The sequence below is a fragment of the Lacerta agilis genome, chromosome 3, assembly GCF_009819535.1.
Source record: "Lacerta agilis isolate rLacAgi1 chromosome 3, rLacAgi1.pri, whole genome shotgun sequence".
NCBI classification, from domain to species: Eukaryota; Metazoa; Chordata; class Lepidosauria; order Squamata; family Lacertidae; genus Lacerta; species Lacerta agilis.
In genome coordinates this window covers 10,138,143-10,151,354 of record NC_046314.1, presented here as the reverse complement: position 1 = coordinate 10,151,354, position 13,212 = coordinate 10,138,143, and the positions used below count along the sequence as shown (strand labels likewise).

At 39.7% G+C, this 13,212-nt stretch overlaps 1 protein-coding gene across 4 annotated transcripts in view; it reads left to right on the top strand.

Annotated features, from left to right (window-relative positions):
- The window catches only part of RANBP17 (RAN binding protein 17), a 168,222-nt gene that overhangs the window by 90,203 nt on the left and 64,807 nt on the right, over nt 1–13,212 (top strand). For all 4 annotated transcript variants that reach the window (XM_033142824.1, XM_033142821.1, XM_033142822.1 and 1 more), the window contains exons 15-16: nt 9,734–9,807; nt 10,451–10,531. In XM_033142824.1, coding sequence (XP_032998715.1) covers nt 9,734–9,807; nt 10,451–10,531 — 155 coding nt within the window. The remainder of the gene's footprint in view (nt 1–9,733; nt 9,808–10,450; nt 10,532–13,212) is intronic.

Genomic DNA, 13,212 nt, shown 5'->3' with positions numbered 1-13,212 from the left:
CAGAGTCTTTTTTTCTCGAGGGCATTTTTTCCTATGATCATCAAGGGATTTCAAAAGCAATAAAGTGTGGAATCGTTGTTCGACTTGAACAGTATTAAAACTTAGGTTTTAATTTCAGTGAAGTAATAAGATTTGAACCTGTCTCACGTTACAGCACTGTAAGGCATTTAGCAATTGTATTTTAAAGGAGGTTTTTAAAATGCATCTCACTTGTAAGCTAACAGTCTGTCTAATAATTAATAGTTTCTCCTTGGTACGAACTCTGTTTTTTCATATGGGCTGTCTTGGTTTCGTTAATAACAGATTATAATAATTATAGGGTTGTTCATTCTTAATTAGCTTAAGCCCACAGCCACTTTTTGTTCTTCGCTCCAATTGCTGTTGTGATTATACATCTAACTTAAATTTTGTTTCCTAATTCTCCTCATGAAAGCCTAAATACATTTTATGTCTAGAATTAATAATGAATCTTCTCCAAACATGACTTGCAAATACTGTAACATTCAGTTTTCAGCAAAATAAAATTACATAAAACACACTCTTGTCTTACATGTTGCAAGTATAGCACACTTAGGTAGTTCTAACTCTACTTACCCAGGAGTAAGCCCCATTGAATTAAATAGGAGTTACTTCTGTGTAGACATAATTGAGATTGTGCTGTTACATCTGCATGACGTGAAAGCTATGTGAAGATCTAAAATGTGACTACCTGTACAATAATTTTTCTAACGAGGTCTGGATATACTTAGATAATTAGTACCTTTTATTATTCTAATGGGACATGTTCAAAATGGCTGGCAATATTTAACATTGGGGAGGTGAGCTATGATCTTTCAGGATGATATGAAATACTAACAGCCTCGATTAGCTGTAAGGTTTCTTTTCTTTATTTTAGTAGATGGTCTAGACTGTAAATATTAGAGGATCTAAAATAAATCAACATATTATCCTAAGGATACAAAATGTAAGCGCTGTTTGTGGTTGGGAACCTTTGACAGATAGTTTGGATGAAGCAGATGATTGCCCGCCTTTCGTATCTGGCCTCCATTACTATGCCTGGAGGCAGTTTAGTGTTATAGTTGTATACTGATGTCAGGATTACTACTGAGTGGCTAGCAATGACAGATGTCTATAATTACAGGCAATGCTTCCAGTAGTTCAAAAGAGCCAGCCTATGTTGAACAATTATCTTATTTCTGGCCTGCCAAAGAGTAGTGTTCAAATTGCTAGTATTAGCTATGGTGTATCCTTCCCCCTTCCCCCAAGGCTCTGATATAAATGTGCAAAAAGCATTCTGATATATGACTTAAAACAGACACAGGCCCTGATCCAGGAAACCTCGCATGCAGGCAGTAGGCTTCATGCATAGTTTTGCGCTTGAAGATATCCTGTCAACTCTGAGGAAGAAACTGTTTGAAAACACACAGTGCATGCCTACAAGTCATCAACTTTGCTACTGTTTATTTTGGTGGTGCATGCAAGATATAGAAACTCCTCACATGCACCCTGAGGTATTGCATGCTGATTCCCCCCCTGCTCAGTACCTTTTACACGTAAATGACAGCACCCCAGATTTTCAGCCCATGCACACAAACCCATTTCTGAGGATCCCTCAACCTTGGTGGATTGAAATGATTATCTACTTTAAATAAGGGCCCTGCTGACAGTGGAAGAATGGCAGATGAAGCTAATGGACTTTATGGAACTCGCTGAACTGACCGCGAGACTCCGAGACCAGAGGGAGGAGAAGGTGCAACAGGATTGGAAGAAATTTAAGGACTATTTAAAAAATCGTGTAAAATTGGACATTTGAGCAGAATTAGCTTGGTGAATTGGCTTTAGCTAGTTGATGTTAGATAAAACTGTATACAAGAAGTATTGTTATGAATGATTTAAATGTTTAAGAATGTCTTAGGATAGGTTGTTTAAGTAATGAATTATTCTCGAATAATTAATGTCCTAAAGACTATTAAGAAGAGTGGTAATGTTAAGAAAAAAGATACAAAGTTACTAAAGTATATTGATATTGAACACAGTTGAGGGAGCGGGGGAAGTCCCCCTTTTAAAGAAGATAGAAACTAGAATTGAATAAGGATAGTTTATTGTTCCTGTTTATGTAGGTAAGTTTTCTTTTATTCTTTGTTGTTTTTGTTTAAAGTGTTTATTATGTTTTTCTTTTTATTGTGTATTTGTGTATGTATTGTGTTTTTGTTGTTCAATGCGAAAATAATAAAATATCTTTAAAAATAAATAAATAAATAAATAAATAAGGGCCCTGCTATGCTTCTGATACATAGGACAAAGACCTTTGCAAAGTGGATTCTCTAAAAATACTATTGGCCAAAATAACATTAGCTACCTTGTCGCAACTTTAAGGACTACTTCACACATTGCTTTTTATGATGTGGCAACTAATGTTCATGTTGAGGGGGAACCAATAGAAAGAAATTATCTTTAAATAGGGGAAGTGTCAATGCAAGAATAGACTATAACACATTCTATAACACATTATAGAAAGACTATAACACATTATCATAAGACTATCACAAAAGGCTATAAATAGATGGTATTCATTGGTTGGTATTAAGGATATCTTGATGACATGTCATATATTTCCAGAGTATTGCTTGGAGGTGAAACATGCTTTGTAAGCAGAAGATCTTCGGTGTCTCTTTATCAGGCTGGAAAAGATTCTTATCTGTAAACTTCGAGAGTTGTGTCAACATTGAGCTAGACGTAAAGGCCCATGGTCTGCCTCGGCAAGTTAGCTTCCTAATTTTCCTATGTGACACCAGTCTGTGCGGTTTGATAGGATGTGGCCTTCCTTTTGTGTTGTCTTTATGCCATAGTGCAGGGTTCGGCATCCTAAGGCCCATGGGCCACGAGCGGCCCATGGGGGTCATTTAACCAGACCATGGACCCCCGCTTCCCGCCTGGGGACCCCTGCCGCCCGCTTGGTTGACTCCCTGCGCCATGCAGAGTGGGGACTGCCTTTGCAACACTGGCCGGCTTCCCATTGGCTACAGGAAGCTCCTGCAGCCAATGGGAAGCTGCGTACGCCTCCTCCGTGCCGGAAGGAACTGCTGGAAATAGTGTTTGCGCATGCGCACATACACTCTGGCCCACCGCAGCATCAGCGAGACCGTGAACCAGGCCCAAGCCACAAAAACTTTGCTGACCCCTGCCATAGTGGCATAGTCTACTGAAGGCCCACCTCTGCTCAACAGTGATGGGGCGGAAAAGATGGAGGTGCTTTCTCAAGCAGCAGTGGCAGCTCCATGAATTATGAGAGTTATATCTGAAGAATTTGGGGGAAGGCCATCCCACTTCTCCAGTTCCTGGCGTTAAGTAGCTGCAGGGATCAGCCTCTTTCCCATGGTGATGCAAGACTCTGCCATACTTTGACCGTGCTGGAACTTTCTGGTGTGCAGAAATTTCTCACTGCCTGTATATGACTGCTTAAAGACATGTCAGGTTTGGCTGGGAGGGGATTGCCAGAGATGGGAGAGTATCTGCTTTTCCCAGAAGCTTCTGTTACTGCCAGAATTCCAGCTGTGCCATATTTGGGTACAGAATCTGTTCAGAATTGTTTTAATTGGCAAGGATGGGGGGCATCTGAATGAAATGACAATATATTTGCTAGCTACTTCACACACAGGGATAAAATTCCAAACAGAGAGTTGAACATGAATCAACAGCTATATTTTCTTGCACATACCAAAGACACAGTCAGAATAAACTTCCATTATACTTTCCAAAGGGCTTTGTCCTTTGTACTCAGGACAGTTCTCTAAATATATCTGTTTAGAAGTAGCATACTCACATTTTAAATTTTGGAAAATTTTATTTTAACTTTATTTTCTTCATTGTGTCTTTATCCCACTCTTCTTCCAAAGTTCTCAGGACAGTTAAGTCCACCCCCTTTAATTCTCAAAACAACTCTGTGAAATTGATTCAGCTGAGAGCTGTGTGACTGCCCCAAAGACACCGAGGGAGTTTCGCTGCTGAACGGGGACTGGAATGTGGGCTCCCCAGCCTTTGTCCAGCACAGGAACCATTGCACCATACTGGCTCTCTTTGCATGGAAAGGAGGAATTTAATCCTTTCCCTGGTAGCTGTTTCTGTGTATGTTTTTCAGGAATAAGTGGTGATGTGAACATTCTCAAATGACATAAGGTTTGAGTGTTTTGCTTTGTGATAACTTGTGCCTGAATACCAAATGTAAAAGTCAGAAGCAGCCCTAAGAATAACGTGAATCAGGGAAAGGGTGTGTAGCTCAGTTTGTATGCAGAAGGTCCCAGGTTCAAACATTAGCAAATCTCCAGGTAGGACTTGCAAAGACTCCCGATGGAAACCCTGGAGACCAGCCTTCTCCAAAACTGCTATCTTCTAGAGGTGGTTGGACTCCAGCTCCCATCAACCCCAAGCAGCATGGTCATTGTTTGGGGATGATGGGCTTGGAGACCAACAACATTTGGAGGACACCAGTTGGGGGAAGGCTGGTGTAGACAATAGTGACTTAGATGACCAGTTGTGCAACTTGGTATAAGGCAACTTCTTTCCAATTGGTGCAATTCAACACTGCACTCTTCCAGTGGTTCCATCTGCACAAGCATTGCGATTTGCTACATAGTACAAATCCTCCTCCTCCTCCTCCTCCTCCTCCTCCTCCTCCTCCTCCTCCTCCTCCTCCTCCATGCATTGTTCTGGAGGTTCTCATGACACCCCCAAGCCAATTTTAGGGGAATCCCCCATTGCACAACCAAAGCCTTTGTGCAGGGCTTCTGCTGACGGGCTTGTTAAGTGAATCCTGCCCTATGTGTTTTCCCCAAACTCCTATGCAGTGGCTGACTCATTGTGTCTATTATCTCAGCTCAGCTAGTAAATGTTCGACTGTCCTAAGTTATCTGATGACAAAATGCTTTAATGTTGCATCTGTATTACTGCTGGTTTCCTGCAACAAAGCCTGAATAAAGTTCAAGAAGTTGTAAGAGCTAAAACATTTATGCTGTGCCTCTTGGTAATAACTTTACTGTAATTTTGTGAAGATCTGCTACCCAAAATCTTAATTCATTATTGCAACCCATATGAAACATAGAGAATCAACATTTTCTTTTCTTTTCTTAGTTGCACAGTGTGAAGGATTCATTGTTCTAGTTTAATTTGTTTCATGCGGTGCTTCTGAGCACATTCCATACAGAGCTGTTATTGAATTTCTCTGACTGTCATTATATATCCATACAACCTTTAGAAACCCTCATTCTCAGTTCCCCAGTTTTATAATATGCTTCACATTTTAAGGATTGACGTAATTAGCTTCTTCTTCTTAGCTAAACATGTCCGGGGCCAAAGGATTGTATGAACAATATAGTATGAAGCTTTCATTTATTTAATGATGATGCCATCTTTTCTCAGCCTAAAATTAAATTCAAATATACCGCTTTCTGCAATTTTGTCTCTGAAGTTGGATATTTGTCTCACTGCCTCCTATATTCTTTGCAGCATAGCACAACATACCCACCCCACCGCCCTAAATAACTGCAAACCCTTTTGGATTGCAGAAGAAATAAAAAATAGGCTATTCTCATTTCTGTAATGTTACCTTGTGGTATTTTAAGTATTGAATTGATTTGGGAATAATTTGATTGGACACTGCTTCACCTTCTGATCATATTATGTCCTGTAAGAAGAGAAACATTAGCTGATGGGAATATATTTGAATGGAGCTCATTGCTGAATCTTTCCTTGCTTTCAACTGAACCTAATTTTTTACTTAGGGCATAAGCATTGAATATGGGGTGGGGGGCTTTTGTAATTTAGCTTCAACTGAGAATATTGTAGCCCCACACTGCTGTGTTTGTTACACACGTTTTGTATTATTTGTGAGATGCAAAATTCACCTGTAAGCGTCCTATCAGCTCTTCCCAGAGGCATAGAGTTACAAGATTTTCCCATAGAGGTAGTGTTACAGGCACCATGTTTGATGAATCTGGGGAACATGAGACTGAGTAGATGCTATAGCCCTGTGTTACATGGAGTTATCACTCCTACTGGCCTTGCCCCCATTTTCTACCTGACCTCCACATGTTGGCAGCTCCAACTTCACAGGGGACTGTGTGATCCATACCCCCCCCCCCCGCAGCAGCATATGGGTAGATTCCGTGCATTGGGGCAATACCTTTTTGCATCTAAACCTGCAACCAGGATTTGGATTACAGAGAGGGACGAGCTTGTTGAGTCCATCTCAGTCACATCCCCAGCAGAGAAGTGGGACGCGGTGCCTGATCTCAAGCTGAGACTGGCATGAACCTGCAAGAACTGTCTGCAGAGGGGTTACATCTTGAACGTTACAAGTGGGACCTGCCACAAATTGCTGCAGTTTCCTCACCACCTAGCAGAAGTCTCTTTTTCAGGGAACCAACAAGCCAATCAGGCCCCACACCCACCCAGGAAGATGGAAGGCACTCAAGCAAAGTATTCTGCTTTCCCCACCCTTCTTTATTTTCCAGCACAATCAGTCTTCCGAGGCTGCCAAGCAGGTACATGCTCCATTGGGCTGTATTTGCCTTACTAGGTTAAAAAACAAAACCAAAAAAATCCCGCAGCCTGTGTATGTTGTGTCTATTTGTAATACTTTTCTATGCAAAATTGTACTAGACAAAACTGTTCTAATAGCAGGATAAACACAAATAAATAACATTGTTCCGTAGCTGTTTTAATTTAAGAGCTATTCTTTCCCGCAACGTATGGTATAGCTATGTTACCCACACAGCTATTTAAAATGACCCTGTCACATGTGAAAACAAATTAGATTGTTGCTGTTAATGAGCTTTTCAATTTACTTATTCAGTGGTTCAGATAAGTAGATTTAAGAGGTAATGATCCTGTTTAGCACCAAAGCTTAGCTGTCAGATTCTAGTAGTTGAGGGACATCTCAAGGGATAAGTGTTGACATAGATCTTGATGGGATAATAGGAATCATAGCGAATGCATGATAAAAGGAGTAGCAAAAGCAGCAAGGAAACGGTGGATTAAAGGAGTGTTCTTTGTTAAATTTGACATCTCTCCCAGTGTTTCATTTGTTAAGCCATGATCTGAATGTTAATTGACAAGAGAACAAAATGCTACCACATAGCACACAGCTTCCTATCTTTCTCGTATATTTTTATTTTTGTTTTCATACAAATGATGAATATTCATATGCCTTGCGCAAAACGTTGAAACAAAGTCTAAGTTTGGTAAAGAATCCTGAAATATCATTGCACGCAACGTATAGGGCTTGTCCACACAGGAGTTTAATGAGGATGTAAAGCTGCTTGTGTTTCCACCTATTGCCACATTCCCTGCTTCCATTTGCTCCTCACCTGAGCTCAACCTAGCCATTTCGTTTCCATCAGCCCAAAGGAAAGGATGCAGCACGACTATTTCACAAGCGAAGGCATGTTTGTGGTGCACAAAAATGCTGTTTCACAAAACAGCTGTGTTTAAAATGGAAATGGAAATGAACTTGCAGTTCAGGAAGACTCAACAGCTCCAGGAGGTGGGAAAGTAAAAGGAAAACTTACTTTCTTCGCCAAGCTGAAAATGGCTTTCTGGTATGGGGGCAGGATTTGGAGATTGAAGGCACTCATGCCACCTCCTCCATACCTGTTCTTTGCCTCTCTGCTGTGTGTATAAGGCTGCTTGGCATAAAACTGGTAAATTAAAAATTCATTGAGATTTCACAAAACGTTGAGATAGGTTTCGGAGTTATTTATTAAAGCGCATACAGAAAAATTGAAGCACATATGTATCAATGCTCTAGTGTAGACATAGGAATAGTAGATGGTTCTGGGTTAATTAGCTGGAAAGTCTAAGGAATTCAAAATATACCTAACTTTCTCCTTTATTCTTAAATATGTGTTTCTCCAAGACTTGCATGTTTGCATGCCAATGTAATTATTAGTATGTTCTAAACAGATTTTATGTATGCGTGTAACTTTAATTCTATCAATGTTTAATTGTATTTAATGATTGATTTTTCTATGTTTTTAATCTGTAAGCCGCCTTGTGTCCCTTCAGGGGGAAAGACGGGGCTATGGCAATTACTATTACTAGTAGTAGTAGTAGTAGTAATAATAATAATAATAATAATAATAATAATAATAATAATAATGTTTCTACACAAATAGAAACCAATCCATTAATAAAAAGAATCTCATATATCAAGTGTCCTTTGCATAGTGAAGTATGTAGAATTAATCCCTAATTTATAATTTTTACTATGTGCATGTGTTGTGTGACTATAACTATAAATGTTTACAGTATTTACCCCTAAAAAGTTGTGCTTCTGAAAGTGAAACGTTAAATGTAATCCTAAGAAATACCTTAAAACCCAATGGCCCATCCATCCAGATTCAACAGAAAAATAACTAAAGTTGGGCAACCCTTCTTAATCCAATCACCTACTAGGTAGATCTATGCTTTCTCTAAATCCGATTGTTGCTGCTCTGTAAAAACTATAACCTGGTGATTATAGCCATCACCTAAACACCCAGAATAGCAAGGTTTTTTATCACAGTAAATGTGATAAATATGAACATATATTACAGTAGAATACCATCTTCTTTCTGCTGAGTGCTTGTTAAAAAACTGTTTTCTATTCTAATATAAAACCTTATGACATAGGTAGGCAAACTAAAGCCCGGGAGCCGGAGCCGGCCCAATCACCTTCTAAATCAGGCCCGTGGACAGTCCGGGAATCAGCGTGTTTTTACATTAGTAGAATGTGTCCTTTTATTTAAAATGCATCTCTGGGTTATTTGTGGGGCATAGGAATTCGTTCGTTCCCCTCCCCCCCAAAAAAAATATAGTCCGGCCCCCCACAAGGTCTGAGGGACAGTGGACCGTCCCCCTGCTGAAAAGGTTTACTGACCCCTGCTTATGAGATCTTTTATGGGGGTCTCAAATTGCTTCCTCATTCAAAGAATAAAATAGTAGCATTTATCCCCAATAAGAAATAATTTAGGATAAATGCAAGAAACTAAAAATATTCGTCACCATAGCTTTTCAACATTTTGGATGGATTCAGAATTTGAGAATATAGTTGGCAGTAGGTCTGTGAAGCGGATTCAGCCAAAGCCCAGCTCCTGAACTGAATCATTCTTATTTGAGGGAATCCAGGCATTGCCCAAGTTTGGTTAAAATAGCCATGGATTGCTGTGAGTCTGGTGGTCCATAGCAATTTGAAACTGTCAGGGTTGGGCATCAAGCAGAAACAAGGAAAGGTCAAGCAGGAAGAAGGAGAGGCAATGAAAAGGCCTTGGGTAGGAGAAGGGAGCTTCCTGACTGGCTGCATTTTCCTGGGAGAAGATGGCTGGCTTTGGGTTCTGGGGTTTGAGGTGGTTCTTTAATAGCAATTTTCTCACCCAACCCCTCCTTCCAGCATCATTTGTAGCTATCACCCATCCATTTCAGTCTGCTTAGTCATCACAAGTTGCTTGAGAGAAACAGTCTTTCTTTCTTAACTATATAATGTAAATAGATTATAGAATAGGAGGAGGAATCAAGGAGAAATACAGTTTGTCCATATTTTCAGCCTCATAGTCACAACAGAACTGAATTTCAAAACCAACACCCAACTTGCTGGTTCCCTGCTACCAAAGAAAGTCATCTCTCTTCAGAACAATACATGTTTAAAAAATCATAGTACAGTAAGCTATTAAGATTTCACTGTTAAATTGTTTTTTTCCAGGTTTATGCTCGAATGTCAGAAGTTTTGGGAATAACAGATGACAACCAAGTTCTAGAAACATTTATGACAAAAATGTGAGTTTGAAATACCTTCTCTTGTGGTTTTTGCCCCGCCCCCCAATGTAAACATTAATGCAAATGCTGCTAATAGTTAATGCCTTACTTTTACATTTTTGAGCTGTGATATATGGCTGCAATTAATGTGGCTTTTACTGTCGTCGCCACCACCCTTTCTTCTGTTATTATCAGTTAGCAACTATCTCCTGTTGTTTTCACCTTTTGATTCAAATCTGAAGGCAACCTTGCTCATTTCATATTTTCCTTTTTATGCTACATTATATAATATGTTGCATAATACACTGGGGAAAGTATCCAGCAGATCAGGACCCTCTAGATAGTTGTTTGAAACATTGGTCCAAATTCTTCTCTGGAGAGAATAATGACAAGTGAACCATGAGAAAGAAGGACAACTTTGTAACTGGGATGAAAAATTCAATTCTTGCCTTCATACCACCTGCTTATTTTTAAGCAGGCTGGTGGGTGGTGGTTCAAAGTAGAGTGTAATTTGAGTCTGAAGGCAAGAAAAAATAAAGTATGGTTTGCTACAAACTAGGATGGATACAGTTACCTGGGAATAAGTCCCATTGAACTATTATTGTCCATGTGTATGTCTGGTTAGAAGATACATTTGTAAAACTTTTCTTTTTTTTTATTCTAGTGTTACAAATCTTAAATACTGGGGGCGATGTGAGCCTGTGATTTCAAGAACTCTTCAGTTTCTAAATGACCTTTCAGTTGGATATCCTTTTAACTGTATATCATGGGTCCTGTCCACAGGGTAGCTTAGAAGATGGTCAAATGTGCACCATTTTCATCTTTACTTTTTAACTTGTTGATACTCTTGGGAATAGTTAGTACCGAAATAGTAATTAAGCATAGCCCTTTCTGTGCATAGTCCATTTTGAAAATGCCATCTTGCTTATTTTGCACACAATCTTCCTTTCAAATTAATCTAAAAGTTCTGGTTCCTGTTCTATAAAATTGGTCGGCAAAGCTGGGATTTTGACATAAAACCAAAGTAGGTTTATCATCTCCTGATGGCATCCACGAAAGGGTAACAACTATGGCAATTGGAATCAGGCAGTGATTGGTGAGGTGGTCAGAATCCTCTTTGCTTGCTTCAGATTGAATGCTCTTGAATATTCAGCAGCTCACTGGTCCTGTGAGTTAGACTTCTTGGAGAGCACATGGTATTTTGCACTTTCTCCCATCACCAGCCCAGTGCCATCGTCTGCTGTGCAACTCAAGGTCAGGGTCAACTGACCATTCAGCTGATTGTACTTCTAGTTTAATGAGTCTGTTAACATGGTCTGGTGTGAATGCATGTTTGGGTATTTTATGTTTGCCATCAGATGGTGTGTGTGTGTGTGTATAAAGGGAAGTGTCACTTGTATGTGACAAAGACGGAAGAGAAGAGGTTATTGTATTGCATTGCTAAAATGTTAAAAGGGTAAAAATGATTGTTTTTCCTCGATGTTTTCTTTCGGTACAATATTGTTCAATAAACTAAAGGTCAACAAGAAATTCTACTTTAAATAGCTTTGTTAAGATATGAAGATAATCAGTCTTTAAGTAATAAAAGGTAATGAACTTCTTTCATTGGTGCTTCAGTTCCTAGTCTGCGCGGAGAACTTTAAACTTCAAGCAGTTGCCGCAAAGCAGTTGTGATGCAAGAACACTCTGTGTTCATCTCAGTCACCACCTTTCTCCTTGTCCTTTGCCACTGAGAGGTGAGGATGACCCCAGATTGGAAGAGGTGGAACTGCTAGGCAGCGGCAGGCAAGAGAGGTGAAGGTTGAGGAAAAAGATGGTGCAGTGGGATGGTGCAGTGGGAAAAGCAATGGTGACAGTGACCCACCTGTGTTGTGCTGGGCCCAGGTCAACCTGACATCTTCAAAATAGTGTGAATGTCTGTTTTGCTCTCCTTCCTATCCCTGTTCCCAGTTGAATCAGCATGTTCTTCCAAGCTGCCTTTCCACCTTTGTTTTCTTCTCCATTTCTTTTATAGTAGAAATTGCTTGTTTCTTCCACTCTCTGAAACAAACTAGCTTTAACGAATGCTTACTCCTCTACAGTGGACCCTCGAGTTACGTACCGCTCTGGATACATAACTTTCAGGTTGCAAACGCGGCAAAACGCAGAAGTATATACTTGCGGGTTTTGCCGCGCATGCGCAGAAGCGCTCTATCGCACTGTGTGTGTGCTCAGAAGCAGCACCTCACGTTATGGACTTTTCAGGTTAAGTACGGACCCCCAGAACGAATTAAATTCGTATCCGGAGGGTCCACTTTATATGCTGCTTTAAGACCTGCAAGTTAACTTTGATTCCACAAGAAAATAGGCTTGTGAGTGCTCAGAGAAAGAGGGTTTTAGGTTCAAACCTGGTTCCTTCGTTCAACCAGACTGGAAAGAACCTCTGAGGCAATACTGGGCTAGGTGTCCAATGGCATGACTTGGTATATGTTCCCCTTGTTGCTTATACAGTGGTACCTTGGTTCTCGAATGGCTTAGTTGTTGAACAAATCGGCTCCCGAATGGTGCAAACTCGGAAGTAAGTGTTCCGGTAGGCGAATGTTTTTTGGAAACCGAACATCCGACACGGCTTCCGATTGAGTGCAGAAAGCTCTTGCAGCCATTTGGAAGCCACGCCTTGTTTTTCAAAAGGTTTCAGGAGTCGAACAGACTCCCAGAATGGATTAAGTTTGAGAACCAAGGTGCCGCTGTATCTATTATTAAAAAATCTCATAGAAATTGATGCACTTTTTCATTCCAAACCCAGGGTCCAATAATACTCAGTGTTATACTCCTCTCTTTCCTTGATATTACTATTCCCCAAACATACTTTGTAAAACCCTCTTGCTTGGTAGGTAGGTATCAATGAATGGGGGGGGTACACGATGAAAAGAGCATATAAAATCAGCATTAACTTTGCTAGTTAACTATTTTTAATTGGCAACATTGAAATAAACAACGTTTTGAATAAATAAACTGCATTAAATGTAATTTGACTCGAACTTCTGTGATTTGTTTCTTTTTCCAGTTAAAATGAATGTAGCATGATAGAGCTAACCTAAATGCTGTTTCACTTTATTCTTATGTGTTAGTATTAGTTAAGTTTAAAATTGTGTTTTTTGGCAAATGAAAAAAGAATTCAGAAGTATTAAGACACCCACTTTTGTGCTGGAATTTAATATGCAACTTTTTATTGGAAAATAATCGTCCTTGTCTGGCAAAATCCACCATGCAATATTTCTGTTAGTAGGCATAATGTAATAAAGGCAGGGAGGGCTATTTATCACAACAAATTTTGAGGATTTCAGGATTCTTTTTATTATTTTAATATATTTCTTTGGTATTAAATCAGAAAAATGATAAATTACACCTGTCGAAGCTGTTTTTCCTTTTTGTTGGAAAATGATG